Source organism: Acinonyx jubatus, chromosome D2 (assembly GCF_027475565.1).
Source record: "Acinonyx jubatus isolate Ajub_Pintada_27869175 chromosome D2, VMU_Ajub_asm_v1.0, whole genome shotgun sequence".
Taxonomy (NCBI): Eukaryota; Metazoa; Chordata; class Mammalia; order Carnivora; family Felidae; genus Acinonyx; species Acinonyx jubatus.
In genome coordinates, this window is record NC_069393.1 from 60,893,280 (window position 1) to 60,919,468 (window position 26,189).

The 26,189-nt window shown below is 43.2% G+C and overlaps 1 protein-coding gene across 6 annotated transcripts; it reads left to right on the plus strand.

Moving 5' to 3' along the window:
- Positions 1 to 320: 320 nt before the first annotated feature.
- On the plus strand, positions 321 to 24,735 carry GSTO2 (glutathione S-transferase omega 2). Of its 6 annotated transcripts, XM_027063011.2 has the most exons (8): positions 772 to 1,776; positions 3,125 to 3,198; positions 6,325 to 6,435; positions 6,705 to 6,813; positions 9,140 to 9,362; positions 10,306 to 10,407; positions 23,353 to 23,459; positions 24,443 to 24,735. In XM_027063011.2, the coding sequence occupies exons 3-8, from the start codon at positions 6,405 to 6,407 to the stop codon at positions 24,600 to 24,602; spliced, it is 732 nt and encodes a 243-aa protein (XP_026918812.1). In that variant the 5' UTR covers positions 772 to 1,776; positions 3,125 to 3,198; positions 6,325 to 6,404; the 3' UTR covers positions 24,603 to 24,735. The 6 variants fall into 6 exon arrangements, with proteins under 6 accessions (XP_053063385.1, XP_053063384.1, XP_053063381.1 ...); XM_053207406.1 differs by lacking the exons at positions 772 to 1,776; positions 3,125 to 3,198 and adding an exon at positions 339 to 592; XM_053207407.1 differs by lacking the exons at positions 772 to 1,776; positions 3,125 to 3,198 and adding an exon at positions 591 to 715.
- Positions 24,736 to 26,189: the final 1,454 nt, after the last annotated feature.

Consider the following 26,189-nt stretch of genomic DNA (forward strand, 5'->3'; position numbering starts at 1 on the left):
AGATCGAGAACACAGCCAACACACTGTGAATATCAGTGAGCTGTCGACCCACCCCATTACAGTCTGGTTTCCGGTACATATTCTTAAACGTAAGAGCGCATAACAATCACCTAAGGCTCACCGCTGGATTTCCGATTCGGTGGGTCCAGGGTGGGCTGCAAAGTCCACATTTGAAATGAGCTCTCCCCCACCCCCACCCCATGGTGATGCAGGCGATCCAAGGACCGCACCCTGAGAGGCCGTGAGAACCGACTGACTTCACAAAAGGCCTCTTGCCGCAAACCCTCGGTCACCACCCACGCCCAAGCTCCGGGTGGACTCATCTCTGCCGCCGTCCGCCTGCCCCACTCTCCAGGCCCCGGTCGGCTGCGGCACACTTCAGTCGGATGTAGACCGGGGCGCTGAGCTGCCATTGCCAGCCACGACCTGGCTTCTACTTTTGCCAGCTACGACACCGCAAGCATTCGCGACTTCGGTATCCAGGAGCCTGTAACGCGGCCGCCCATTGGCTCAGCTCCGCACTGCTTGGCCGTAGGGCTTTCAAAGGCTTTAAAGATTGGCTAGAGTTCCAGGCGCCGCGGCCAGTCGGCGGGTAGGATCGCGTTCTAAGGGGCGGGTTCCGCCTGGGCCCCACCTCCCTCCGCTGCTACTTCCAGCTACTGCTGGCTCCGCTCTACTTCCGATTCTGTCCGCCGGGCGCGCGTGGGTCACTCTGGTGTGTCTTTCTCTTGTTACCTCCCCCGGGTGGGTCTGTCGGGTGTGTGGTGCATTGGAAGGGAGAGGGGTTTGAGGTCAATAATGGATTTTGGATTTTTCACGAATTTCGGGTTTGCCTAACACTTTTAAAAGGAAAACCCAACGACTTATCTTCATCAAAGTTTCATCAAAGATTTTAACATCAAGAAAAGCACAAGCTCTATAATTTAAAGAACAGGTCTTTAAAGCGAATCCCTTTAACTTAAAGAAAAAAACCTCACTAAATTATTCTTATTTTTCTGGTTTGGCTGGAGTAGGTAAAGACGACCGAAGATCAGGAATTCTCAGGCTTGCATTCGGCACCACTAGGTTAGCTACATTACAGGGCATTGGCTGCAGGCAAATTTGGTCCCCGCGAAAGTCTTCACGTTGTGAGGATTTATGGGACTCCCCTGCTACGTTCAAATACTAATAAAAATAATAGCTAATGTTGAGTGCTTGCTAGGTATTAAATGTCTCTTAACCAGTATCTGAATTAATCCTCCCCAAGCTACAGAATGTGTTGGTACTATTGGCTCTAAATTATGGGAGGGGGAACATTGGGGCATAGAAAGTTGTGTGTTTCCCAAGGTCACCAAGCTAGTAAATGCTAAAGAGGTGATTTAAATCCAGCCTGAACTCCTACAGCCGTTCAGAGCATTCTTGAGATAAGATCATACATTTGCTTCTGCCCCAGTCTCTATTCACTAGCATTTAGAGGCTGAGCCAGGAGAGGATAGTATCCACCTTTTGGACACACCACTATTATGTCTGGGATTTAACAGGAAGTGTTGATGTTCCTTTTTCAAATTTAGTGTGTTCTGTTAAATTTTACAAATATTTGACTTTGGCTAATTTCAGGATCTTGAAAATCTGCCTTTGCTCTTTCAAATGATAACATATTAAAATGTTTAATTTTTTTTTCTTTGATTCCCCCAAGCTGTAAGGAGAAATAGGAATAGGAAAGTGGAATCCAGTACTTAGGAAGAAATTCTCCTTTGACTCAGGATTCCATAGTGGGATGATGAAGTTCTTCCTCTGGTAACTTTAGTAATCTTATTTGATGTGTCCCAGATTGGGGTGTGTGTGTGTGTGTGTGTGTGTGTGTGTGTGTGTGTGTGTAGTTCAGGAGGGCATTGGGATTAAAATAAAGTGGTGGAAAGTTACATACTTTCAGTTATAGGTAAGTCCTGGGGATGTAATGTACAACAAGATGACTATATGTAACACCGCTGTATGGTATATTTGAAAGTTGCTAAGAAAGTAGATCCTAAAAGATCTCGTGGGGAGATTTTTTTTTTTTTTTTAAACTGTATGAGGCGATGGATGGTAACTAAACTCATTGAGGTAATCATTATACAATTTATATAAGTCATTATACTTTGTATCTTAGACTCATACAGAGCTGTATGTCAATTATGTCTCAATAAAACTGAAACAAAAAAGTCCCAAAGGCATTAGAACACAGGATTCCCTATGAGCCCAACTTGCTGGAAACAGTCCTGGGAAAATAGAGATTTTCCCCTTACTTATCTCATTCTTTGAACTTGGCGAACAAGTTTTGAACACCCAGTAACATAATTTTTCATGTAAATTAGGCTTCTGAAATGTCCTCCAGTTTCTGCCACTGTCAGAGATTGGTGTAACAACAAAAAAAAAATAAATAAATAAATAAGTTTTTTAACTGCAAAATGCAAACTCTGCTTTCTCTCCGTTTCTCAAAACAGAGACATGTGTAGTTAAAGAAATTATTTCTCTGGTGGCATTCTTTTCCTAGAAGGCTTGAATAATTATCACCCATGACTGAAGTTCCCCACAGTTTCAAAACTGATCCGGTTCTGTTTCAGGTAGCTAGAAATGATTTAGAGTAGGTTTCATATAGCCCTATTACTATTTGTTTCTTGCTTGAGTGAATCAGTATAATAGTGGTGTCAACATGATATAATAACATAAGAAGAACGTTTGCAAAGAGGATTTCAAAGAGGTACATATTGGTTCTTAGAAAGGAAGTAGGGATAAGCTTAAAGGTCATAATTAAAATCTTTCTAGGGAAACCATAGCATTCAGTGGTAAGATTAAGAACCACACTACTGAAATGTAGCCTGCAGCCTGCAACCCATTCAACTGGCATTAAATTGGTAGCTGGTGAAATAAGTATTTTGAGTTGAATTTTAATTCTAATGTGCCTGGCAAAGCAGAATTGCGGTACATTTCATCTTTATAGATACAAAATTGGAGTGCACTGTGCTATTAGACATGTGTTCTTATTCACTAATATTAGTCATTAATTTCCAAACACACTGAGCTCTTACTATACTGAGGATGTGCACGATTTCATTCAATATTCAAAACCTATCAAGTAGCTACGATTAGTGTTCTTTTTTTACAGATGATGAAGATGAAGGTCCAAGAGGTTAGATACCTTGCCCAAGAGTCAAAGCCAGGGTTTAAATATAGTGCCAAGTAAGAATCTTGACAATATATTACTTCTTTTCAGAGAAAGAAATGTTTCCATCATTCTATCTTTTCTAACTTCACCAACTACACTCCCATTTTAGAATGTGGCTTCCAACACACAGGTATACTTTTAATAAATAATATCTTCCAACTCTTAGAGTTGATTTTCCTGATGAGTGGGGGTGAGGAGAAAAAAGTTGGAAATACATTCTCTTCTGGCATAGTAATAAGATGATTCAGGAACCTTTTACTTTGCTAATGGAATTCCCAATTTGTCTATTGTTAATTCAGTCATTGTCAGTATAGAGCAGGGATGAGCAAACTAAGGCCAACAGGTCAAATCCAGTCCAGTGCTGGTTTTTAATGTTTATTTGTTCTTGAGAGAGAGAGAGAGAGAGAGGGAGACCCAGACTCAGAAGCAGGCTCCAGGCTTCTGTCAGCACAGAGCCGGAGGCGGGGCTCGAACCCACAAACCATGAGATAATGACCTGAGCCAAAGTCGAAGACTTAACTGACTAAAACAGCCAGGTGCCCCTCCACTGCTGGATTTTTTACAGTCCAAAACCTAAGAATGGTTTTTACATTTTTACTTCTTTTTTTTTTTTTCAAGTTTATTCATTTATTTTGAGGGAGAGAGAGAGCACAAGCAGGGGAGGGTCAGAGAGAGAGAGGCAGAGGGAGAGAGAATCCCAAGCAGGCTCCGTGCTGTCTGCCCGGAGCCCAATGCAGGGTTCCATCTCATGAACCGTGAGATCATGACCTGAGCCCAAACCAAGAGTGAATGCTTAACCAACTGAGTGACCCAGGCACCCTGGTTTTTACATTTGTAAATGGTTGAAAAAAAAATCAAGAGAATAATCATAATTTGTGCCACATGAAAACTATATGAAATTCACCAAAAGTGAGCCCTAATGAAAACTGTGGGCATTGGACAATGATGTGTCAATGCAGGGTCATCGATTATAAAACTGTACCTCTGATGGGTGATGTTGATGGTGGAGGAGTCTGTGTATGTGTAGGGGTAGTGAGTATATGGGAAATCGTATCTTCTCAATTTTGTTGTGAATCGAAAACTACTCTAAAAATAAAATCGTTAAAATATATATAAAATTTAAATTCAGCATTCACAATGTTTTATTGAAACACAGCCACACCCATTCATTTGTATATTATTTCTGGCTGTTTTCACCCTAAAATGTAGAGAGTAGTTGAGACAAGCTGGCTGGAAGAGCCTAAAGTATTTATTATCTCAACTTTTATAGAAAAGTTTGCCCAACTGCTTTTCTTATGTGAGGATACATTGGTCTGCCGAGGAGTCACTTCCTTGTCTACCAAGAAGCTCTCACGTGATATGGCTATATTCATTGCTTTCATCTTACCATCCAATTTGTTCTTTACCCAACCCCCCTTTAAAAAAATATTTTAGTAATCTCTACACCCAGAGTCGGGCTCAAACTCACAACCCCCAGATCAAGAGTCGCACACTCTACCAACTGAACCAGCCAGGTGCTCCACTAATTTGTTGTTCTTGGTCAAAATTAGCTCCAGAATAGTAGTTATCCTATTACTTTATCCGTCTTCCAAAATGCAAAATTGTTAGCATGGCAAGTCAGTTTACCTTTTGCAATACCAGATGTCCTACTGACATATAATATTTTCTTTCCAGAGAACACTTATTCAAACATTTTTGCCACTCTCCAATTCTTATAAAGCGACAACTACTCAAAACCACATGAATTCACTCTGAATGACTTAGCAAAAAATGTAGTAACCGAGTCACTATCCTGAAGATTTTTAAAGATTCTTATTCAGTAAAAAAAAAAAAAAAACAACCTATTAACCAATGATTTCTGGATAGATTGAAATTCCAAAGGCCAAAAGATACCCATTCATAAGTTACATAATTAGGTTCTGCCATTTTAATAAAGATATTTAAATTTAGTGGACATCTGAGCAGCTGTTATGTGTTATATCTCACACATAATCAATACTTATAAGAATGGACTTAACATTCCTACCCTCTTAACCAACTTTAGAGGCCAAAACAATAAAGTCAGGCTTTGAACTTTTAAAGTTCTTCAACCCCACTCACTGGTCACGTTGGGCAAGTAATTTCATTTTTCCGAGGCTCTTTTCTGTTTTGCAAGATAGGAATAATACTAGCTGCCTAACTGAGTAGTCATGGGAATCAAACAAGGTAGTCAATGGAAATTAGTTGGTGTGAGTGAGACAGATCATACTTTTCTTTCCTTCTTTACCTGTCAATCTTATACAATCCATTGACAAGCAATTCCCATTTCAACCAAGTCCTGTAAAGTTAAAGGAATTATTTTACCACCTGCTAAATTTCATGATCTCAGCCTATCAGAGTCAGAACAAAGATCAGCTACCTCCATTATGTAAGGTAGACGGAAGAGCTATCCAAGTGGTCCCTGTATTGCTGGGTTGTTGGCCATGTTTTCCTTGGCAATTCGAGTTTTCTCTGAAATGAGTGCTGGGAGTGGCAAGAATTTACAAATGTGTCCTTGCCTCTAGGTAAAGAATGTTCCTATTCATCACTAGTTTTCTGTAGCTAGGATAAAATGTCACAAATAGGGCGAGAATAAAGGTGAAGCAAGTGAGGGGCCTCGTTCCGCAAAAAATTTAAGGAGGCACTCACTCTCCTGGTCATGCAAGATTTCAACACTAACAAGTTTTCATCCTTATCTGCTATATCCGGAGGAAGTCTGGCTTCACTTAAAACAAACAAATCTTATTCATTATAGGGAGGTTGTGTCCAATTGTCTTAGAGATGCAGGAGGGAGGGTTTAGGATGGGAAAGAAAACGTATCATTACTCTGGTCAAGTTTTACTGAACTCCCTTGAAATACAAGCTAGAGTTTAAATGCCCAATCTTCAGGTACTTTGGATCTGGAGGAGAGACCCACCCTGAATGCTCTCCCACGTGTTCAAGGCAAGGGGTTCTTTTCAGGGTTCTCTTGCTCGCTCTGACTTTTGGGCTTCCAGATCTGGGCAGATGTCTCTTTTGGTTAAGTTGTCCTAGCTCCCGTCCCAGATCACTTCCCTTCTGTCCCCTCGCCGCCTCCCCTTCAACCCCGACCTCAGTTACTCAAAAATTGAATTTGGGGCTAGGAGGGGCAGGCTGGAGCGAAGCTGTCCCTAGAGCCTGCGGCCGCGGCGAGGGTAACACGCCGCGCAGACGCCGGGAGACCATGGAGGATGCGACCAGGACCTTTGGGAAAGGTGAGCCCCCTCGACAGCTGTCCCCGGACTGGGGGCTCCGCGTGGCTGGGGATGTTGGCTCTGGGAGATGGGGCTGTCGGGCCATGGCCCCCAGACCAGCGCGGCGGGGAGGGACTTGAGGGGTTTCTCTGCACAAAAGCCGAATGAAATGTGTCCTCTCTGGGACTCGGGAGGCGGGGTGCGAGCAGTTCTCTTGGGATCCCCGGGAGGTGAGTGAGCCCACCTCCCCGTGGGTTCACCGGTCCCTCGATCCCTCCCACCCCCCGCAGGAAGCTGCCCCCCGGGGCCCGTCCCAGAGGGCCTGATCCGCGTCTACAGTATGAGGTTCTGCCCCTTTGCGCACAGGACGCGCCTTGTCCTCCGGGCCAAAGGCATCAGGTGAGAAGCTGAAAGCCAGAGCCACAGAGGCGAGCGGGGTGCTCAAAACCTGGGGCGCCCTGCCCGGGTTTCAGAGGCGCTCCTTGTGTCCCTTTCTTCTGAGGCAGAGTCGGTAAGAGGTTAGCAGAGGGCGGGTTCTTTAGCAGGCGGTCCTGAACTGCACGGCTTGTTCGTAGCGGTGTCTGTGCCGGAAACTTCCAGGACATCTCGCGGTAAACTGAACCTTGCCTCTGGCGAGCCGGTTCCCTCCCGTAATGCTTGTGAAGGAAGGGCACTGCGGCTGCTACGAGGCCTTCTCTGACTGCTCCAGCGAATGGGCCCCCCACCCAGGCAACCAGGCAACTTCAGTTCACTTTCTTCATTGCGCTTACCGCATCCAGCATTTTATCCGTTCGTTCCTCTCCCCTCCACGCTCCTCGGCCCCACTGCCACCACCGCCACCCCCCACCCCGCCCCCGGTGGCCAGATGTAATTTCTTAGGGTAGGGCTTTTGTCAGTTTTACTCCTGAGCTAGAAGAGAGCCTGGTGCATGGTAGGTGTTGAAAAATATTTTTTGAATGAATGAACAAATAGTTCCAAACAATGAAGTAGGTAGAAAGAACTGCAGTCAAGAGGTGTCTTGAAGGTTCTAACATACCTGAGAAATAGGTACATTTTCTTCCAGAAGGAATTTTGCAAAACTAGCACCTGCAGAGGAGGTCTGGGTATGGAAGGTAGAGCAACTTTGCTGGAATACGGACTGAGGAGTGCAGCTAGCCAGAGCCAAAGTGTTGAGGTTGTGTTATTCCAGGCTTTTGACTCTCTTGGAGAGTCATTAAGGGATTAAGGGAGTCATTAAGGGATGACTTCAGAGTTTCAGACTGATGTCAGAGAAATACCAAGAAATAATAATGGAGAGACATTTTATTATGCAATTCTGTTCTGTTGAGTGTATATGGCAAACACTTCCAGATTCTTCCTTATGGCTTGAGTCTAGTTGGCCCTAAGGTTACCTATTTAAAATAACAACAGCTCCAGGTTTTACCCTTAAGTGACAAATTGATAGTTTAGGAAGCAATGTAAGTATTTCTTTAGGGCAGGGTTTTTCAACTTTGGCACTATTGACATTCTGGGCCAGGTAGATCTTTGGTGTGTGTGTGTGTGTGTGTGTGTGTGTGTGTGTGTGTGTGTGTGTGTTTGGGGTGGGGTGGGGTGGGGTGCTGTCCTCTTCATTGTTGGGCATTTAGCAGCATCCCTGGTCTCTACCCATTAGATATGACAATCAAAAAGTGGCTCCACATAGTGACATATGTCCCTGCAGAGTGGAGCAGGATTACTCCTGGTTGAAAACCACTGCTTTAGGATTTAAGATACTCTCCTTGACTGAGCAAAGAATATACTCATTTGTTTCCTTTACTCTTTTAAACATATGTGAGCACTTCTGGTAACTTTATAGGCTTGAGCCTCTAATAATAATAATGGGAAGAATAAAAAAGTTATTACATGCTTATGTACCTAGGCACTGTCCCAAGCACTTTAGACACACTTATTTGATCCTCACCACAATGCCAAGATGGCCACAATGATTCCTCCCATTTTACAATTAAGGGCACTGAACACAGAGAGGTTAAGGAATTTGTCCAGCATCACAAGCTAGACAGTCCAAACCACAGGCAGTCCGATGCCAGAGTTTGAGCTCATAACTACTAATATTTACCATATCCTTTTGTGACTTGTTAATATCATATTTGTATTTGCAAGCTTTAAAACGTAGGAAACTCTGTAATGCTGTGCTTAAGAGTGTGAGCTCTGAGTCAGACTTCCTGACTCTCAGCTTGGCTGTACTATTTCCTAGCAGTGATAATGGGCAGGAGATTGAACCTCTTGGAGGCAGGAATCACAAAGAGCAAACAAGACAAGGCAGAAAAAATGTTTAGCTCGTCTTTTTTTTTTTTTTTTTTTTAGTTTATTCATCTTTGAGAGAGAGAGAGACAGAGCATAAGCGGGGAAGGGGAAGAGAGAGGGAAACACAGAATCCAAAGCAGGCTCCAGGCTCTGAGCTGTCAGCACAGAGCCTGATGTGGGGCTCGAACCCACAAACTGCAAGATCATGACCTGAGCCGAAGTCAGACACTCAACCGACTGAGCTACCCAGGCGCCCCTAGATCATCTTAACTATAGCAATGGAGACAATGATGTTGCTATGTATTTTTCTTTGTAGAAACCTAAACTTTGAAAAACTTATTGCAAATTGAAATTTTATAAATTGATTGCTTCTGCTTTCCATATGAATGTCTGTCTGCGTAAGCCTCTCATTTTTGTTCTTATTTTCCCTCTGCTTTTGAAGACATGAAGTAATCAACATTAACCTGAGAAACAAGCCTGAATGGTACTATACAAAGCACCCTTTTGGCCAAATTCCTGTCCTGGAGAACAGCAAATGTCAGTTGATCTATGAATCTGTCATCGCCTGTGAGTACCTGGATGATGCTTATCCTGGAAGGAAGCTGTATCCATATGACCCTTATGAGCGGGCTCGCCAGAAGATGTTATTGGAGCTATTCTATAAGGTATATCCAAAATTTTAAAAAGCCACTTACAGTCTATTTTACTTTGTATGTCTTTCCCAAACCTCAGTTCATTTTTAAAGCAAAATCATTGATGAGGTTGTTTTGTGTTAATACTACGTGCATCTTAGGAAAACTAGTATGGAGTAATAGTAGGGCTCTCACCTCTAAAATTAAAGATGAAAGGCTTAACTGATAGGTTCTTTTCCATTTCAACTAGGAGCCTCAAGAGGTATGGTTACGGTGTGGTCATGACCATGTGCCTCAAGGTGGGAAGGTTGAAAGAGCTGAAAACTGGTAGCGCTTTAAGGGGAATATTTCTAAGGTTTCAGGTAAAAAAAAATTGGGGTGTTAAGAAGGTAATGCATGAAGGGGGACTGGACTTTATGCAGAGCAACAGTGCCAACTACCCAGGAAACATGAAGAAGAGAGAACAGGGGATACCTGTTGATAATATAAGAAAAAATGGAGTTTTATGATAGTTCTCTTTGAAAAGAAATGAAAGGAACTCAAGAACATTAATGGCTGACCTATCTTGAGCATTTATGCTGTGCCAAGCACGGCGCTACCTGCTTTATAAAGGTCAACTCGCTTAACACTCCCAACAGCCCTGCAAGGCGGGTACTGTTATTGTATCCATCCTTCAGATGACAACACTGAGGCTTAGAGAGGTTAAGTGCCCCACCACAGATTGAACAACGAAGAAGTAGCTGAGCGAGTAAGGAGCACTAGAGACCTCCTTTAAAGCGCCTTGTTTTGCCAGGGTGCTGTGACAGTGGATTCCTGGAACCCAGAGATGGCATGACCCTCCCAGGAGGTGGGGAACCTGGATGTGCGTGTTGTCCTGTTCAGTTGGAGTGATAAAGCTTTGGCTGTGTTTTCAGGCAGAACAGGAGCACAGAGTTTCCTTAGACTTCTCCACTAAGAACCTGTGTTCTCTGATTAGGTCCCACATTTGACCAAGGAGTGTCTGGTGGCCATAAGATGTGGGAGAGAATGTGCTGATCTGAAGCTAGCCCTGCGTCAGGAATTCTGCAACCTTGAAGAGGTACCAAAGGGGGCCCCTCTCCTGGTCAGATTCAGTGGAAGAGGTGATACAGGGTCCTGAGCCTGACCCCTTGCTTTCACAGACTTATTCTTTCTGCCAGAAGTTGATAAGTTCAGGTGCCAGTCATCTGGTTTTAACTTGTGGGTGCTTGCTCCCCACTAACCTGTTATGGAACTATTCTTGAAAATCTGGCAAGGAAGGGGGAAGGACACGTGATGAGTTTCTTCCTTTCCCCAACTCACCACATTCTTTACTGCTGCATGGCTTCTGTACTTTCTGCCAATGAGGCTAAGATTTATATTTGTTAGGGATTTTGTTTGGCTGCTAGCAAAAGGGACCTTACTACTGTAAACTTATTTTATAACAGTTTGCTCTCTCACATAAAAAGTCAGAGGTAGTGCAGTTCAGGGCTATTTTGATGGCTTCTTTATAAAGTTATTAGGGACTGAGGCTCTCTTTCCATCTGCTTGTCATCTTTAGTGCAGGTCTTTCATCCTCAAAATGACAAGATAGCTGCTGGAACTGCAGCCATCATTTCTAAGTTCCAGGCTGAGGAAAGGAGAACAAGGGGGGAAAAATGGTGAAAGGCCATGCCCCTTTAAAAGGCTTTCCCAGAATCCCTACTCAATGATTTCTTAAATCTCATTGGCCGCAACTTAGTTGTTGTGTGAGAACTATGTGCAGAGCCAGCTGGGAAATGTAGTCTTTTAGCTGGGGACACCTTGAATAAATCAGGGTTCTGTAATCAAGAAAGAGGGGAGAGTGGCTATGGGTAGGCAAGGAGCAATCTCTGCCAGCAGATCGTTCCCTAACCTGGCAGTAATACAGCTACTTACCACTTACCTCTAGAATGATCTGAAAGGTGGTTCTATGACTTCCTTTAAATTTGTTCTAGAATCTGATATGTTCCCTTTATGGGGCTAAGAGTTGTAACTCTGTTGGCAGCTAGAGAATGCTATTTTTATCCCCTTCAGGGAAGGCTGATTATTAATTCTCTTTCATTTGACCTTTGTCAAGTGGAAGTAGATTACATTTATTTACATTTCCAGCTACCTATCTTAGATTTGTACAATTGCAGTATTTATGGATGATGAATAATTATCTATAAGAAAGGACTTCTGAAAGAAGAAGAAGCTCTGATTTATAGCATTTTCTATTATTTTTTTAAATGTTTATTTATTTTTGAGACAATGCGAGAGACAGAGTGCAAGCAGCGGAGGGGCAGACAGAGGGAGACACGGAATCTGAAGCGGGCTCCAGGCTCCGAGCTGTCAGCCCAGAGCCCGACACGGGGCTGGAACTCACGAACTGTGAGATCATGACCTGAGCCGAAGTGGGACGCTTAACCGACTGAGCCACTCAGGCCCCCCTGATTTATAGCATTTTCTGATTTCGGTGCTGTAAATACTCCCACCAAATGCTGATTTGACCTACCAATGTTGTGTGCCCAGGGTTGAAAAGAGATGTGATTGGTGATTGGTCAGCTCCGGCACAACACTGAATAACACATTTCCTCTTTATCTTCAGTAGCTGAGTCCTAGAAATAATTTGTTAAACTAGCTGAGGTAGGTATATACCAAAATACTGATGGTATTTAAGGACCACTGAATATTCAGGATTATTCTAGCAGACTTGAATATGGTTTTTGTCCCATTATTAGCAAGACTTATAAATACAATGTAGGCAATATCAGAATCTGAAACATGCCCAGTTAGCTTGATCCACTCTTAATACCAGTATATTGACTCTAGGAGATTCTACTGAGATAGAAACTTGTCAGAATAATTTTGATAGCGAATGTTCCCTGACTTGTGCAACTCTTTTGCATGGTTTTATATAATCAGGATTTTGTGTGAGCTGAAAGTACATTAAATATACATGGTCTTTCTGAGTGATAAGTAAGGCAAGATACCAATACATAATCTTCTGCTCAGTTTACTGCTTGCAGCCTTAAACTGTGACAGTTTCTCTTTTTCAAGTAATGCCCTGACTTTTAAATTTGTTCTTAAAAAAGTTTCATCAAAATTAAAGATTCATTGTGCTTGTTATTTAGCCACATTTTTCTGAATATGTTTACAATTCTTTGAGATACATTACTGCTGCATTCATTATCAAACTGGCAGAGTCCCCACTTGCTTTCCTGTTCCAAACATTTGCATGAGCTTTAAAATGACAGGGATGCCCTTCCCTAATCACACTTTCTGTTGTCAAACCGATTTTCTAGCCTCTGCTGAATCAATCTCAGTGGCACACGTCTTTTTAGCTTTATTCTTTTTTTAACGTTTGTGCTTGACTTCGCCGTGTCAGAATAGCACTTGAGCCCACTTTCGTTTTATCTTTGTGGATTTGAATGTGGCAGAACTTTCAGAGGTTCCTTTTTTTGGGGGGGCGGGGCTAGTGCCTTCATTCTAAATATTTTCATTGTGGAAGCAGTCAGCCCAAAGGCAGTGAAAGACAGAATTCGGCCAGATTTCTCTGATGCTGCGGAATTTTGCTCTGATTCAGCGTTTCTGTGTTATGAATTCTGTATTCTGGCTGTTGCTTGGTTTCTTGCCAATCATCATGGAACTCAATAAAAGGGAATGAGAAGGGTAGTAACAGATAACTCTGGAAAACACAATCCGCCTAGGAGGGAATGACAACCTGCCTAGTAACTTGAGGCCTTCAGCTTCCGGGGGCCACAGGACACCTTATGTTGTTTTTAATTCTTTTTTTTTTTTTTTTATTAATAAATGTTTATTTATTTTTGAGAGGGAGACGGAGAGGGAGAGAGAAAGAGCAGGGAAGGGGCAGAGAGAGAGGGGGACAGAGAGGGTCTGAAGCAGGCTCTGCACTGACAGCAGCTAGCCTGATGCGGGGCTCCAACTCACAAACCTGGAGATCAAGACCAGAGCCAAAGTCAGACACTCAGCTGACTGAGCCACCCAGGCGCCCATGTTTTTAATTCTTGGTATTCCCCAACCTGCCTTGTGATGTCTCCACGCAAAGCTTCCCATGTCGCCAAATTTGGTTACATGTCTTGTGTTTTTAGTGAGGTCAGATTTGTATAAGCTGTATTGACATCACCCAGGAACATCTCTAGTTAAGTATTTTTGTGATTCCAAATTTCTCCCCTAATGTTAATTTTTTTTAAATTTTTTTTAAATTTTTTTTAACGTTTATTTATTTTTGAGACAGAGAGAGACAGAGCATGAACAGGGGAGGGGCAGAGAGAGAGAGGGAGACACAGAATCTGAAACGGGCTCCAGGCTCCGAGCTGTCAGCACAGAGCCCGACACGGGGCTCGAACTCACGGACCCTGAGATCGTGACCTGAGCCAAGTTGGACGCTTAACCGACTGAGCCACCCAGGCGCCCCTACCCTAACGTTAATTTTTGATCTGTCCTTTCTCCTCTCCAGAAAGAATACATTTGTGCCCAATTAGATTATATTTTCTTGGTTAAGTTTTGCTATTTTTCCTTAATTTTTATTAATTTCAATAATGAAATTATATGTTGCTTAATTATTTATCCTTTGATGTCAGCAGGACATGAAGGAAAGAAAGTTTGTATCTGGCTAATTGTTCACTGAAAATAATTTTCTATAGCCTTTTGTGTATGGCAAACTATAACCTAAATTTATTTTGTTATCAACAATTTAACATGTCTACAAACTAAATTAGTTGTTACTAGCTATGTTTTTATAACAGCTTTATTGAGATATAATTCACATACTATAAATTCACCCTTTTCAAGTGTACAGTTCCATGGCTTTTAGAATATTTACAGAGTTGTGCAACCATCACCGCTAGTTATTCTACAACATTTCATCATCTCAAAAAGGAACTCCTTAGTCATTAGTATTAGCTTCCCATTTCTTCAAAACCTTCCCAGCTATCAGCACCCACTAATTCACTTGTCTTTGTGGATTTACCTGTTCTGGACATTTCATAGAAGTGGAAACATAGAATGTTAGCCTTTCATGAGCTTCTTTTACTTAACATAATGTTTTCAAGGTTCATCTTTTATTTTTTTTTTATGGCTTAAAAGTATTGCATTATACGGAGATACCATATTTTGCATATCCATCAGTTAATGGACAGGTGGGTTGTTTCCCCTTTCTGGCTATGACAAATAATGCTGCTGTGAGCATTTATGCATGCGTTTTTGTGTTGGATATATGTTATCAGTTCTCTTGGGTTTGCTAACTGATTTAGCATGTCTACTAATGTGCCATTAATTTCAGGTGTAATCACCATCCTTCCACACTAGGAAACCGATTATCCTCTATTCACAATGGCTAATTGAGTGTTTTTTGTGCTGTTGCTACTTTGGTAACTTTATTCACTGTCCAGTTCTGACAGCTGCTTTCCATGTAAATGAATATTTGCTATATTTCTGTTAATAGCCTTCTGCTATACCATCTACCACCATGTAAATAATAGAATAATAATTATTCTCATCATGTAGAAATTAATTTTACTTTTCTCCAATTATAAATTAGTATTTGTTCATTAGAGAATTTGGAAAATATAGAAACTAAGAAAAAAAAATCCATAAGCCCATTACCCAGAAACAACTATTGGTATTATTTTGGACTTTTTTTGTTTTCCTTTTCTGCTATGTAGTTGAAATTGTACTGTATATAGAACTCGGTTATCGTTATGATGTAAAGATTTTCCCATATTTTTATAAACTCTAGAATGCTTGTTTATATGTATAAGAGCATTTTTAAAAGAAGCATTATTTATGGGGGTGAAAAATTATAAACCTTAATGTACATTAGACAGGAAATGGTTAGATAAATTATGTTCATCTTGGGGCGCCTGGATGGCTCACTCAGTTGAGCAGCTGACTCTTGATTTTGGCTCAGGTCATGATCTCACAGTCTGTGAGTTCAAGCCCCACATTGGGCTTTGTGCTGACAGCGTGGAGCCTGCTTCGGATTCTATGTCTCCCTCTTTCTGCCCCTCCCCGACTTGTGCTTTCTCCCTCAAAAATAAATAAATGTTAAAAAAAATTTTTTTAAATAAAAAAATTATGTTCATCTTGTGGAATTCTGTATGGCAGTTTATTTTTTAATGTTTTTTAAATTTATTTTTCAGAGAGAGAGAGAGAGAGAGAGAGAGAGCGAGCACTAGTGGGGGAGGGGCAGGAGAGAGGGAGACACAGAATCTGAAGGAGGCTCCAGTCTCTGAGCTGTCGACACAGAGCCTGGTTGGGGGCTTGAACTTGTGAACCGCAAGATCATGACCTGAGCTGAAGTCAGACGCTCAACCAGTTGAGCCTCCCAAGTACCCCTGTATAGCAGCTTAAAATGAATGAAGTAGATCCATGAGTACTGCCATGAAAAAATTGCCTAGAAATATTTAAGTGAATTACACAGTTATACAGATGGCATGATCCCATTTTTGTAGAAGAAAACAAATGTACATATGTGTACATATGCATGTAAATAAATGTCCAGAAAAATGCCTTTATAGATAGATATCACACTCCCAATAGAGGTTGCTACTGGGAAAGGGATTAGAACTGGGATGAGAAAGAAAACTTGGTAAGAGCAGGGATGGGGAGGGCAGGTCTTTGCCATTTATACTGCTTTCTTTGTGGGGGGCGCCTGGGTGGTTCAGTCGGTTGAGTGTCCAAATTTGGCTCAGGTCATGATCTCACAGTTCGTGAGTTCAGGCCCCGTGTCAGGCTCTGTGCTGACAGCTTAGAGTCTGGAGCCTGCTTCAGATTCTGTGTCTCCCTCTCTCTCTGCCCCTCCTCCACTCATGCTCTCTTTCTCTCAAAAATAAGTAAACATTAAAAAATTAGGCTGCTGTCTTGTTTTTAAATAATGAGAAAGTATTTCTGTATTACATGTACAATCTTTAAAAACAGAAAAAAAATCACTTTCTTTCTACATAATTTGCCATGTGTATAAACCATACTTATTTATCCAGCATACCCATTAGGAGTTTTTAGATTGTTTCTGGTTGTTTACCATTGAAAGGTGCTGTAAGAAACGGCAGCTGTTCTTTTTTGCATATAAAAAAAAATTCTGTATTTTAGAATATGTCCTTAGGCCAGACTTCCAGGAATGGAATTACCAGATCAAAGGGTATGAACATTTAGAGGCTGGAGCAGTGTGTTGCTAAATTGCTTCCCCAAAGACTTGGGCTGTTTGCCCCCCCCCCCCCCCAGCAGTGTATAAAAATTCTCTTTGCACTTCCCCCTTTCCACTGTTGGGAGATTTCATTAAAGATGATATTTGCCTGCTTTGGAGAGAAGCAATAGTTTTTCATGGTTGCCTTAATTTGTATTTCTTTGATTGCTAGTGAAGTGGAAGATTTTCCCCCAAAGTGTGCCATCTCTTTGGGTTTTGTGAAAATGGTCTGTTATCTGTCTATCAAGATCTTCCTGATTTTCCTTGTTGAGTGTAAAAGTTCTTTATGTGTTAAAGAGTTCCTTATGTATTAAGGATATTTGCCTGTTTTTAAAAACGCTTTTTTTTGTTTTTTTTTAACTTTTAGTTTGGCTTATTATTATTATTTTTTTTTGTACATGTAGAAATATAACATTTAGGGGCACCTGGGTGGCTCAGTTGGTTAAGTGTCTGACTCTTGTCACAGTTCCTGAGATCGAGCCCCTTGTCAGGCTCTGTGCTGACAGCACTAAGACTGCTTGGAATTCTCTCTCTCTCTCTTTCTCTCAAAAATAAAATAAACTAAAACAAAAAAAAAGAAATATAGGGGTACTTGGGTGGCTCAGTCGGTTAAGCGTCCGACTTAGGCTCAGGTCATGATCTCACGGTTTGTGAGTTTAAGCCTTGCATCGGGCTCTGTGCTGTCAGTGCAGAGCCCGCTTCGGATCCTCTGTGTCCCTCTTTCTCTGCTCCTCCCCTGCTTGTGCTCGCTCTCTCTCAAAAATAAATAAAAATATGAAAAAGTGTATTTAAAATGGAAATCTAACATTTAACCGTATTGTGCTATAGGTCTTTCCCGTTGTGATTTCTTCCACAGCTTTTACAAATAGGAAGTCGTCTACCCCTTAAGGAGAAATGGAAAATATTCATTTTTTTTTCACCCACAATCCATCACTTTAAAGGTATTGGACTTGTCCAGCCTTGGCCTACTAGCTTCCCCTCTTACTATCGTGCTCATACACATTGGCAAAAGAAGTGAGCCCATTAAAAGGATCCCAGCATAGAATTCTCAGGATGGTCCTTTAATCCCTGAATGTTGACAAATTGCGTTCTGAATCTTCATAGGGGACTCCAGGTCATAATTGTTGAGCAGCAGGAGGGGGTGTGTTCTGCCCCAGAACCTACTTCTGAGGCTTCTTTCCAGAGGAGAAATGGGTTTATATGTACTCTAGTTTGTCCTCATAGTTTGTTTCTATACCCTTGGTTCATTTTACAGGGAATCAGTTCTTTCTCGCTGGCTCAGCCTCCGCAGTGCTTCAGTGTAACAGGGACCAGAAATGTCAGAAATGTGAAATTTTGAGAATCTTCTCTCTCTCTCTTTTTTTAATGTTTATTTATTTTAGAGAGATTGAGAGAGAGAGAGAGAGAGTAGGGTGGGGCAGAGAGAGAGGGAGACACAATCTGAAGCAGGCTCCAGGCTCGGAACTCTCTGCACAGAGCCCGATGCAGGGCTTGAACACAAGGGCTGCGAGATCATGACCTGAGCTGAAGCTGGGGCTTACCCGACTGAGCCCCCCCAGGGGCCTTTGAGAACCTTCTCTTATTTTTTATGGACTCAGATTTCTTCCCCCTAGTCGAGTACTTTTCTGCTACTTCTGGAGAAGGGCCTGCCTTGCTGATGTATTGGCAAGTGGTTTTGTGTCTTTTTGAGGCGGGAGGGGAGCGAGGTTCTACTTCTCAGGAACGGTTTCCTTCAAGAAAAAAACGCTCTCTTTGTTCTCCAGCGAGGACAGCAGCGCTCCCTCAAGCCACTGCTCTGTCTGCCCTCTTTGGAGGCAATGACAGTGGTGCAGGGCAGCGACCTCCTCAAGTTAAGCACAGTGAAGCATTAGTGAAGCTGATCCCAAGCTTTACTAACCAAGACTATAGATGGAAGCTTTTTAGTGTCTAGTCTGAGGAAGTCTGGGATTTGCTTCTCTTTAAGATCTTGCTTCTCTCACAAAAACGGTACAGATTTCTTTTACCTCCTTGGTAAACTTCCAGGGCAAGCAAAGGCCAGGGCGCCTTACCACGTATGGCCACAAGGGGGTGCTCTGCGCTTCTTCCTTCCACCCGCGCTCTAGGGCGAACCTCTTTTGGGTCCTCCTGGGGGAGCCCGAGAGGCCCTCGCAGAGGACAGGGAGCCCTTTCATCCGGGCTTTTTCACGTTGAGGGGCTGGAAACACTGTACCCAACGGCCCCTCCCTCTTCATTTGCGTGTTCACTCCTTACCTCTTTTGACATCCACAAGCAAGGGAAGTCTAGTAGTCAATTTTCAGTGAAAAAAGTAGATTTTTAAAATACATATATATATTTCAGGACATCCCCAATATCCTAGTTCTTAAGCTTGGATTGGAGATGTGTTGATACTTTTAGGAAAGTGGAGAGCTAGAAGCTGGAGCCTCGCTTCCCTCAACTGCCCGTGTGTGGCCTGGGGGGCGATGTCTGGGGCCTTGGAATAAAAACACCTCTGTAAGCAGGCTATTTTGCCTTGCTTGGCATACCAGAGACAATAGTTCTGAAAGTGAGGGATTCTATATGTGAGAGGTGGGTGACAAAAAGAACTCAAAATAGAGTTTTATAAAATGGATATTAGCATAACCACTGCTAAGTGGGGTTGAGGGAGCACAGCTTCCTATTCCATTTGTGACAATAAAACACTTAGGGAGGATAAGCCACTGGAGATTAAGATTATCTGTGTACTCACTATCCTACTATCCTGTTTTACTTCTGACTATCCTAAAATCTTTCAGAGGGGCTAATTGGCTATAGGCAAGGGACTAAGTTTAAACTGAGAACACAGGAGAACTATCTTAGTAATATTGACCAAAGACCCTCTTATCAATGGAATAGAACAAGAAGGAGAGAATTTTGTAAAGATTTTATTTTTAAGTAATCTACACCCAATGTGGAGCTCAAACTCACAAACTCACATGCCGTGCCCACTGAGCCAGCCAGGTGCCCCAGAAGAGAATTTTGATAAAGTTTTTTTTGTTTGTTTTGTTTTGTTTTGTTTTGTTTTTTACTGTGATTGTGTCTCATCTCTCAATGGGCTGGTGCTCTGGCAGAGCCCATGTCTGAGAGAGAGAAAACAGGACTGGGGAGGGAGTTCTCACAGGGAAGCTCACAGTTGGACCAGCCTTGGCCAGAGAGGGGTGGAGGCTTTCAGAGTTTGCTGATTCTAGGGTTTTTGCTGATACTTAAATTTAAAGAACAAAGAATTCACAAGAGACTGTGACTGCAGTCGTCATACTTAGATATCTGAAGTTCAACAACACAAGGGCTGACTCTAGTATGGGAATAAGGAGAATGCTGTTTTCGTTCACCTCCCTAGGAGTGAGTTTCCTCCCCTGAAAAGTGAGAGTCTCTTTGTGCTTCCATGTGAGAGGCAAGAATTGGCTCACCCGGCGTGTTTTCCTCTCCTCCTCGGCTGCCAGGAAACTCAAGTCAGATTCAAAGATTTAAGGAACTCTTCAGGCCCCTGGGCTTGATATTTCCTTCCTTGTTTTGACCTTCTGTTCTAACTTTTGTTTTTTTCTGATCTTAGTGGTTTTTTAAAAAATTTTTAATGTTTATTTTTGAGAGACAGAGCATGAGTGGGGGAGGGGCAGAGAGAGAGGGAGACACAGAACCCGAAGCAGGCTCCAGGCTCTGAGCTGGCAGCACAGAGCCTGATGCAGGGCTTGAACCCACAAACCGTGAGATCATGACCTGAGCTGAAGTAGGATGCTTAACCGACTGAGCCACCCAGGCGCCCCTTTCATGTTTTTTTATTGCACAGATTTTTTACACTGCATCTCTAATCCTGTGTGTAATGAGCATGGTGTAAAAAAATGGTAAAGTGGGAGGGGGGGTCCTGGTAGAGGAGTTCCAGTGACCCTTACAACACTGATGTTCTGTGATTCTTAAGGGAAAAGCCACTGCACATATCTGAAGGTATCAGATTTGCGTGGAAGGGAGCTCGCTTACTGAGGGTCTTAAAGGTTTCAATAAACCTGTAAGGAGGGCTGGCCAGGATGTTCTACATCACTGGCACATGTCTGCAAAGGAGCCAGCACTTTGTGCTACTTTATAGGAAGATGGCTATTCTCTTGGGACTTTTATTATTTAAAAAATTGTTTAATGTTTATTTATTTTTGGAAGAGACAGAGAGAGAGACAGAGTGCAAATGGGGGAGGGGCAGAGATAGAGGGAGACACAGAATCTGAAGCAGGCTCCAGGCTCTGAGCTCTGAGCTGTCAAGCACAGCTCAAAGCCTGATGCAGGGCTTGAACTCAAGAACTGCAAGATCATGACCTGAGCCAAAGTCGGATGCTCAACTGACTGAGCCACCCAGACACCCCTCTCTTGGGACTTTTAGACTTGCCCTGTGAGAAATCTGGGGGAGAAATGCCTGTCTGAGGCAGGAGTCAAGAATCAGAAGCTGTATCAAAAACTCCAAGGAGTTTTGATGTTACACTTGAATTTAAGAAAGCCCAAGGGAGGGGTGCCTTGGTGGCTCAGTTGGTTAAGTGTCTGACTCTTGATCTCAGCTCAGGTCATGATCTTAGGGTCCTGAACCCAGGCCCCACGTTGGGCTCTGGGCTGGGTGTGAAGCCAACTTAAGGAAAAATAAAAGAGAGAGCGAGAGAAAGAGGAAGGAAGGAAGGAAGGAAGGAAGGAAGGAAGGAGCAAGGAAGGAAGGAAGGAAGGGAGCCCAAGGGAATGTGTAAATGTATTTTGGGGGTGGGAGAGATTGGCTGAGAATAATACTTCATCTATTTCATCCATATGCTCATTTTGACTTTTTACTGTATCAAGTACTTTGATAGGGCTTGAATTACTTTGAGTGTTTATATAAGAATTAATTATATCTGTAACATCATGTATATCAAAGACATACTCCTACTTCGAGTAAATAAAAAGCTTTAAAATATATACTAAATAAATATCAATTACTAAGCAGTTATTCACTTTTGAAATATCACTTTACCAAAGGACCCATCATGGGTTCTAATAAATGTCCATATATGATTTGTTTTGACAAGGACTTTCCCAAGAGCACCGCTGCTCTGTAAACAGAAGAATTATACAGATGTTCTGGGGTTGATCGATTTAGATTTGGTTCTGATTTGTGCCATGAAGCCAACAGTAAGTTGGAGAAATATGTTTCAAAGCCAGAGATAAAAGTTTGGATAATTACGATCTATTCCTGAACACAAAGATTTGGTGCTATCTAGAACCCATGAAAACTGAACAATTTGTTCTTTTCTGCTGTAAGTCAGATCTGTTTTCCTTATGCCTTAAAATAGCCTCTGTCTTGAGTTTTCATTGGCCAGATTCTACTGGTTTAGTTCCATCCTGTTAGTTTTCTTGAACAAAGTCATGCTACCTAACGTTTTTTTAGACTTCCAGGACACCAGTCACGTAAACTCCTCTTTACCATATTGGGGGATAATGAAAACTTAGATTTGCTTTTTCCTCTGAGAAGGGTGGCAGGTGGGGGGATCCCATTCATCTTTTCTGTCAGGACGGATCTGCTTTCTGTAGAGGTAGACTCTGGACACCTCTATGCTTTCTCATCATAAGAGCTTATGTTTATTTATGCATGATTATGTAATTCCTCACCATAACCTCTGAGGTGGGCGCTAACTTACCACCATGTACAGATGAGCAAATTGAGGCAAGTTGCCCTGGGTTCCATGTTGAATAGGAGGTAGAGCCCAGGATAGGATCAGGTCTGACTGCTCCTGAGCTCACCTTCTTAATGACAACCCTAGACTACATCACAGAATCCATAAGCTGGTCTGGAGTATGAAAAATCAAGCCTGAGTGGTAGAGATAGGAAGATAGAAATGTATCTAAAGGATGTAGGAATCTGGATCTATAGCTGTAGGGGAGTAAGCAGTTGATTATGAGTTATATGGGTCAAAGAGAGTTGTTTGCTTGATTTACCTAGGTAACTGGCCCCATACTTTTCTCTTTGGAAAGACCTGGTCCAAAAGTAACCTGTGTTAGACATTTTTGCTTTTAAAATTTTCAGGTACTTTTTTTTTTTTTTAACTGGCTTTTGGTTATCTGTCTGTTAAGAGTTTATCTGTTTGGTTTCCAGTCTACCTATCTGGGTAAATTTGTCCCATTGGGAAATGAGACATTCTATTTTAATGTAAAAAGTTGACAGTGACGAGTGGCCAGAAGTGTATAGTTCAAAGAGCTCAAATAAAAAAAAGAAAAGATGATATAAAGACAGTGTTGGGATTTGAGGGAGTCCACGAAGACCATTTGCTCTTTCCTGCTTTAGTTATACATTGATTGAGAAATGTCTAAAGAGGAAGACATATGGAGACTACAGTATTCCCTTAATTACAGAGAAAGTGGGTCCTGGAAAATGAGGGAGCAGGGTTCCTAATGTGGTCCCCTGCCTCTCAGTAATGGGCAGCGCTGTCTTGGGGCAGGGCCCCTGTCTCCAGGAACTGAGCTCATCCATGGAAAGTTTAGCACACGGAGGAACGTGTTCTAGGCTAAGAGGGCAGAGCTGGGCTCCCTCTGCTTGGGTTTTCCTCCAAGTTCCCAAGTCACATGAGCCACCCCAGTGCTCCAGTGTTGAAAGGGGGGAAGGGCTGAATGTGGCTGGGAGTTTGACCATAAAGGAAGTGGACGAAACCTCAGGAAAAGGGAAGACTGACTGCCTAACAAATTGCAAGGAGAATCAGAGCCTTGGTTCTCTCTCTTTGGGAGTAAATTTGATATTTGTATTTAGCATCTATAAACATGGAAGCAGGTAGGTAAATTAACTTGCTTTTGTTCTATTTACACTTTTAGATTCTTGGCTATCAGAACACCGTCTTCTTTGGTGGAGACTGTATATCCATGATCGATTACCTCTTCTGGCCCTGGTTTGAGCGGCTGGATGTGTATGGAATAGCTGAGTAAGACATTTGACTGTGGGGTTGCACTGGGTAACAAGCAGAATGACCAGCCACACAGCATGGAAAGTTAGGGATATTTAAAATAAATGAAGTTGCCCGGTGGACCTGGGGAGACCGTGTAGGGGTCCGCAGCCAGAACATGTGCTTTGTTTCGTTGCTCAGAGACGTTGAACTTGTATTGGCACCTGCTGTACTCCCAGTCCAGCGCATAATTGGGCGCTGGACAATTATGGTGTTGGGGAACCAGGTCCTGCCCCGGTAGAAGTGCGTCTGTACCCTCACGATGCGCGGGCTCACAGCTACCCAGCCATGCTCTCCTGCACCTCCCACTTTGGCTGTCTCCAAAGGAAGATCACATAAAACATAGTTAGATATTTTAAACTATGTCTCCTCTGGAGATGGAGTACTGAACCACGGATCGGGAACCCTCACCTCTTCCTGGATTTCCCACTCACCAGTGGTACTATTTTGAGCAAATCACTTCCATATCCTAGACCTAAATTTCCTGATCCATCTTTGAAAGGGCTGGGTCAGCTCCATTATTTCAAGGTTTGATGATGGTTTTACTGATTTTTAAAAAGTGTTTTTGGAAACGACTTGTCTTGTTTCAAACTCCCTAAAGTAAAATCTAACAATGACAGAAGAATGTTTCTTTTTGTGGTGGGTGGGGGGGGGGGGTGTCCTTTTGTTGGTAAACAGTGAAGCCCAGACACCTTACTTCCTGGAACAATCAGTCCACAAGCATTTTAACTTGTGAAAAGCAACAACAACAACTTCTGTAAATTCCAAACATGCACAGCTGTTCCCCAAATGAGCTTTTCCTCCAGTCAATGATCATGACCAGTTGATAATAAGGTAACCAAGATAACTTCATTGCCCAAACAAACCAGTCTTTTGTATCTTGTCAATCTAAGAAGCACGCCTGCCACCTTTACCCATGGCTTCCCTTTCAGACAAGCTAACCGTTCTTTCCTGTCCTGCAGCTGTTTGAACCACACGCCAGCTCTCCGGCTCTGGACAGCAGCCATGAAGCAGGACCCCACAGTGTGTGCCCTTCTCATAGATAGGAGCATTTTCCTGGGCTTCTTGAATCTTTATTTTCAGAACAACCCTGATGCTTTTGATTATGGGCTAACTTGCTGAGTCTCAGTCTCCCCCTTCACATCCAGAATTCCCAAGCACGTCGTGACTCTACATCAGGGATTGTTTTGGTGGGTCAATCAATCTCTGTTCATTTTCTTTGAGGTTCTCAATAAACGTGGAGACAGAAAATGTATTCTTTCTCACAATCCGTTTGTATGACTCCTCAGGCCTCTACCTTCTGATGATTCTCAAGAAATCTCAAGTGCCCAGTGCCAATGTCCAAGCACATTTTGGGAGCCTGTGTGCCTCCTGGCTCCTTGGCCTTTGGCCCAGTTTGACCTCCAGATCACTGGTGCTCAGGCTGATGTGGAGGTTCAAGGCCTGCCCATCAATGATGTTCATCACTACGGATCGGGCCCCTCCACAACCTCCCTGGAGAGAGGAAAGCTGGAGAAGAGGAAGAGGGAAACACTCCAGGCCCAAATACTCTCCATTTGGCAACTGAAAGCTGCTGTCCACATGGGCATGCATGTGTATCATTCTTGTTCACACTTTGGCGCTGGCCTGGGAGACACCGAGGGTCTTGTGACTAAAAAAATCCTGAAGCAGGAAATGAAACACCCGCTGTTCCCCTAGACCGACTACGTCAGAATTTCACCGGTGCTGTCAGGGTTCAGGATGGCTCACAGAATGTTCTATAGCCAACATCCTGCCTTGAAAAAATAAACAACGCCCCAAACCCAGTCACAGGCAAAGGTCACTTGGTTGCATTTGCGTCACACACACTTTCACTTGGTCTCAACAGATACCTCTGGTTGCCTGCTGTGTACCAAGCCCTGGGCCATGTGGGGGCGAAAGATGACAAAAACACAGGAGCCCCTGGTCATTCCATTCATCTTGGTGGAGGCTGTAGACTTCGTGCTTTGGAGCTGGTTCTCTGGCAGTGGGAATGCTTGTCTTGGCCCCATATGGCACCTCGACTGGCTCTGCCCAGCACTGCTCACGACCGAGGGTAACCGGGGGTGCTGGCAGGAACCGGATGCTGGCAGCTTCTATCACTTACCCCATAGGAGTGGGACAGGGCTGTCCGATGCCATCTTATCTCCAGGTCTGGGGATCAGCCTGTCATCATTTCAGCTCTGTTCATGCTGAACCTCTTCTTAGCTTCCCAGCCGTGGCGAAAGACCAGGCAGTAGTGGGAGTGATGTTGTGACTTATCAGTGCCCACTGAGCTGTCTGCAGCCCCTGCCTCTGACTCAGCCCAGCCAGCCCTGTTTCTCCCCACGTCTCAGCCCAGCCTGGCCATCTGCTGCCTCTGGGTGGATTTTGACTCATGTCAATAGCTACCGGTGTGGCTCTGAGCCAGCTGGACAGACGCAAGCCTGCTTTGGTGAGGTGGCCCGATCTGCCAGAACGGGTGCCACGTGACGGGGGCAGTGTGCTCAGGATGGGGCGCCCTGTTGCCATGGCACCTGAGCCAGAGCAGAGCAGTCTGCGAGTCACATTTTCCTGGATCTTTGCTTGGCCCCTGTGGCCTCTCCTAGGACTCGGGGACTGATCGGACTTTGCAGGTGTAAAATCCTGTGTGTTGGCAAGTATTTGGCGTGAGACCAAAATTGCTGTTGACACAACAGATAATGGCATGTC

Bases quoted from the DNA above. Each gene is read 5' to 3' on its own strand.
- GSTO2 (XM_053207406.1), top strand. From the start codon at position 6,405: ATGGAGGATGCGACCAGGACCTTTGGGAAAG. The intron at 6,814-9,139 runs GTGAGAAGCTGA...CTGCTTTTGAAG, and splicing joins CTCCGGGCCAAAGGCATCAG to ACATGAAGTAATCAACATTA. The intron at 23,460-24,442 runs GTAAGACATTTG...CCTGTCCTGCAG, and splicing joins GATGTGTATGGAATAGCTGA to CTGTTTGAACCACACGCCAG.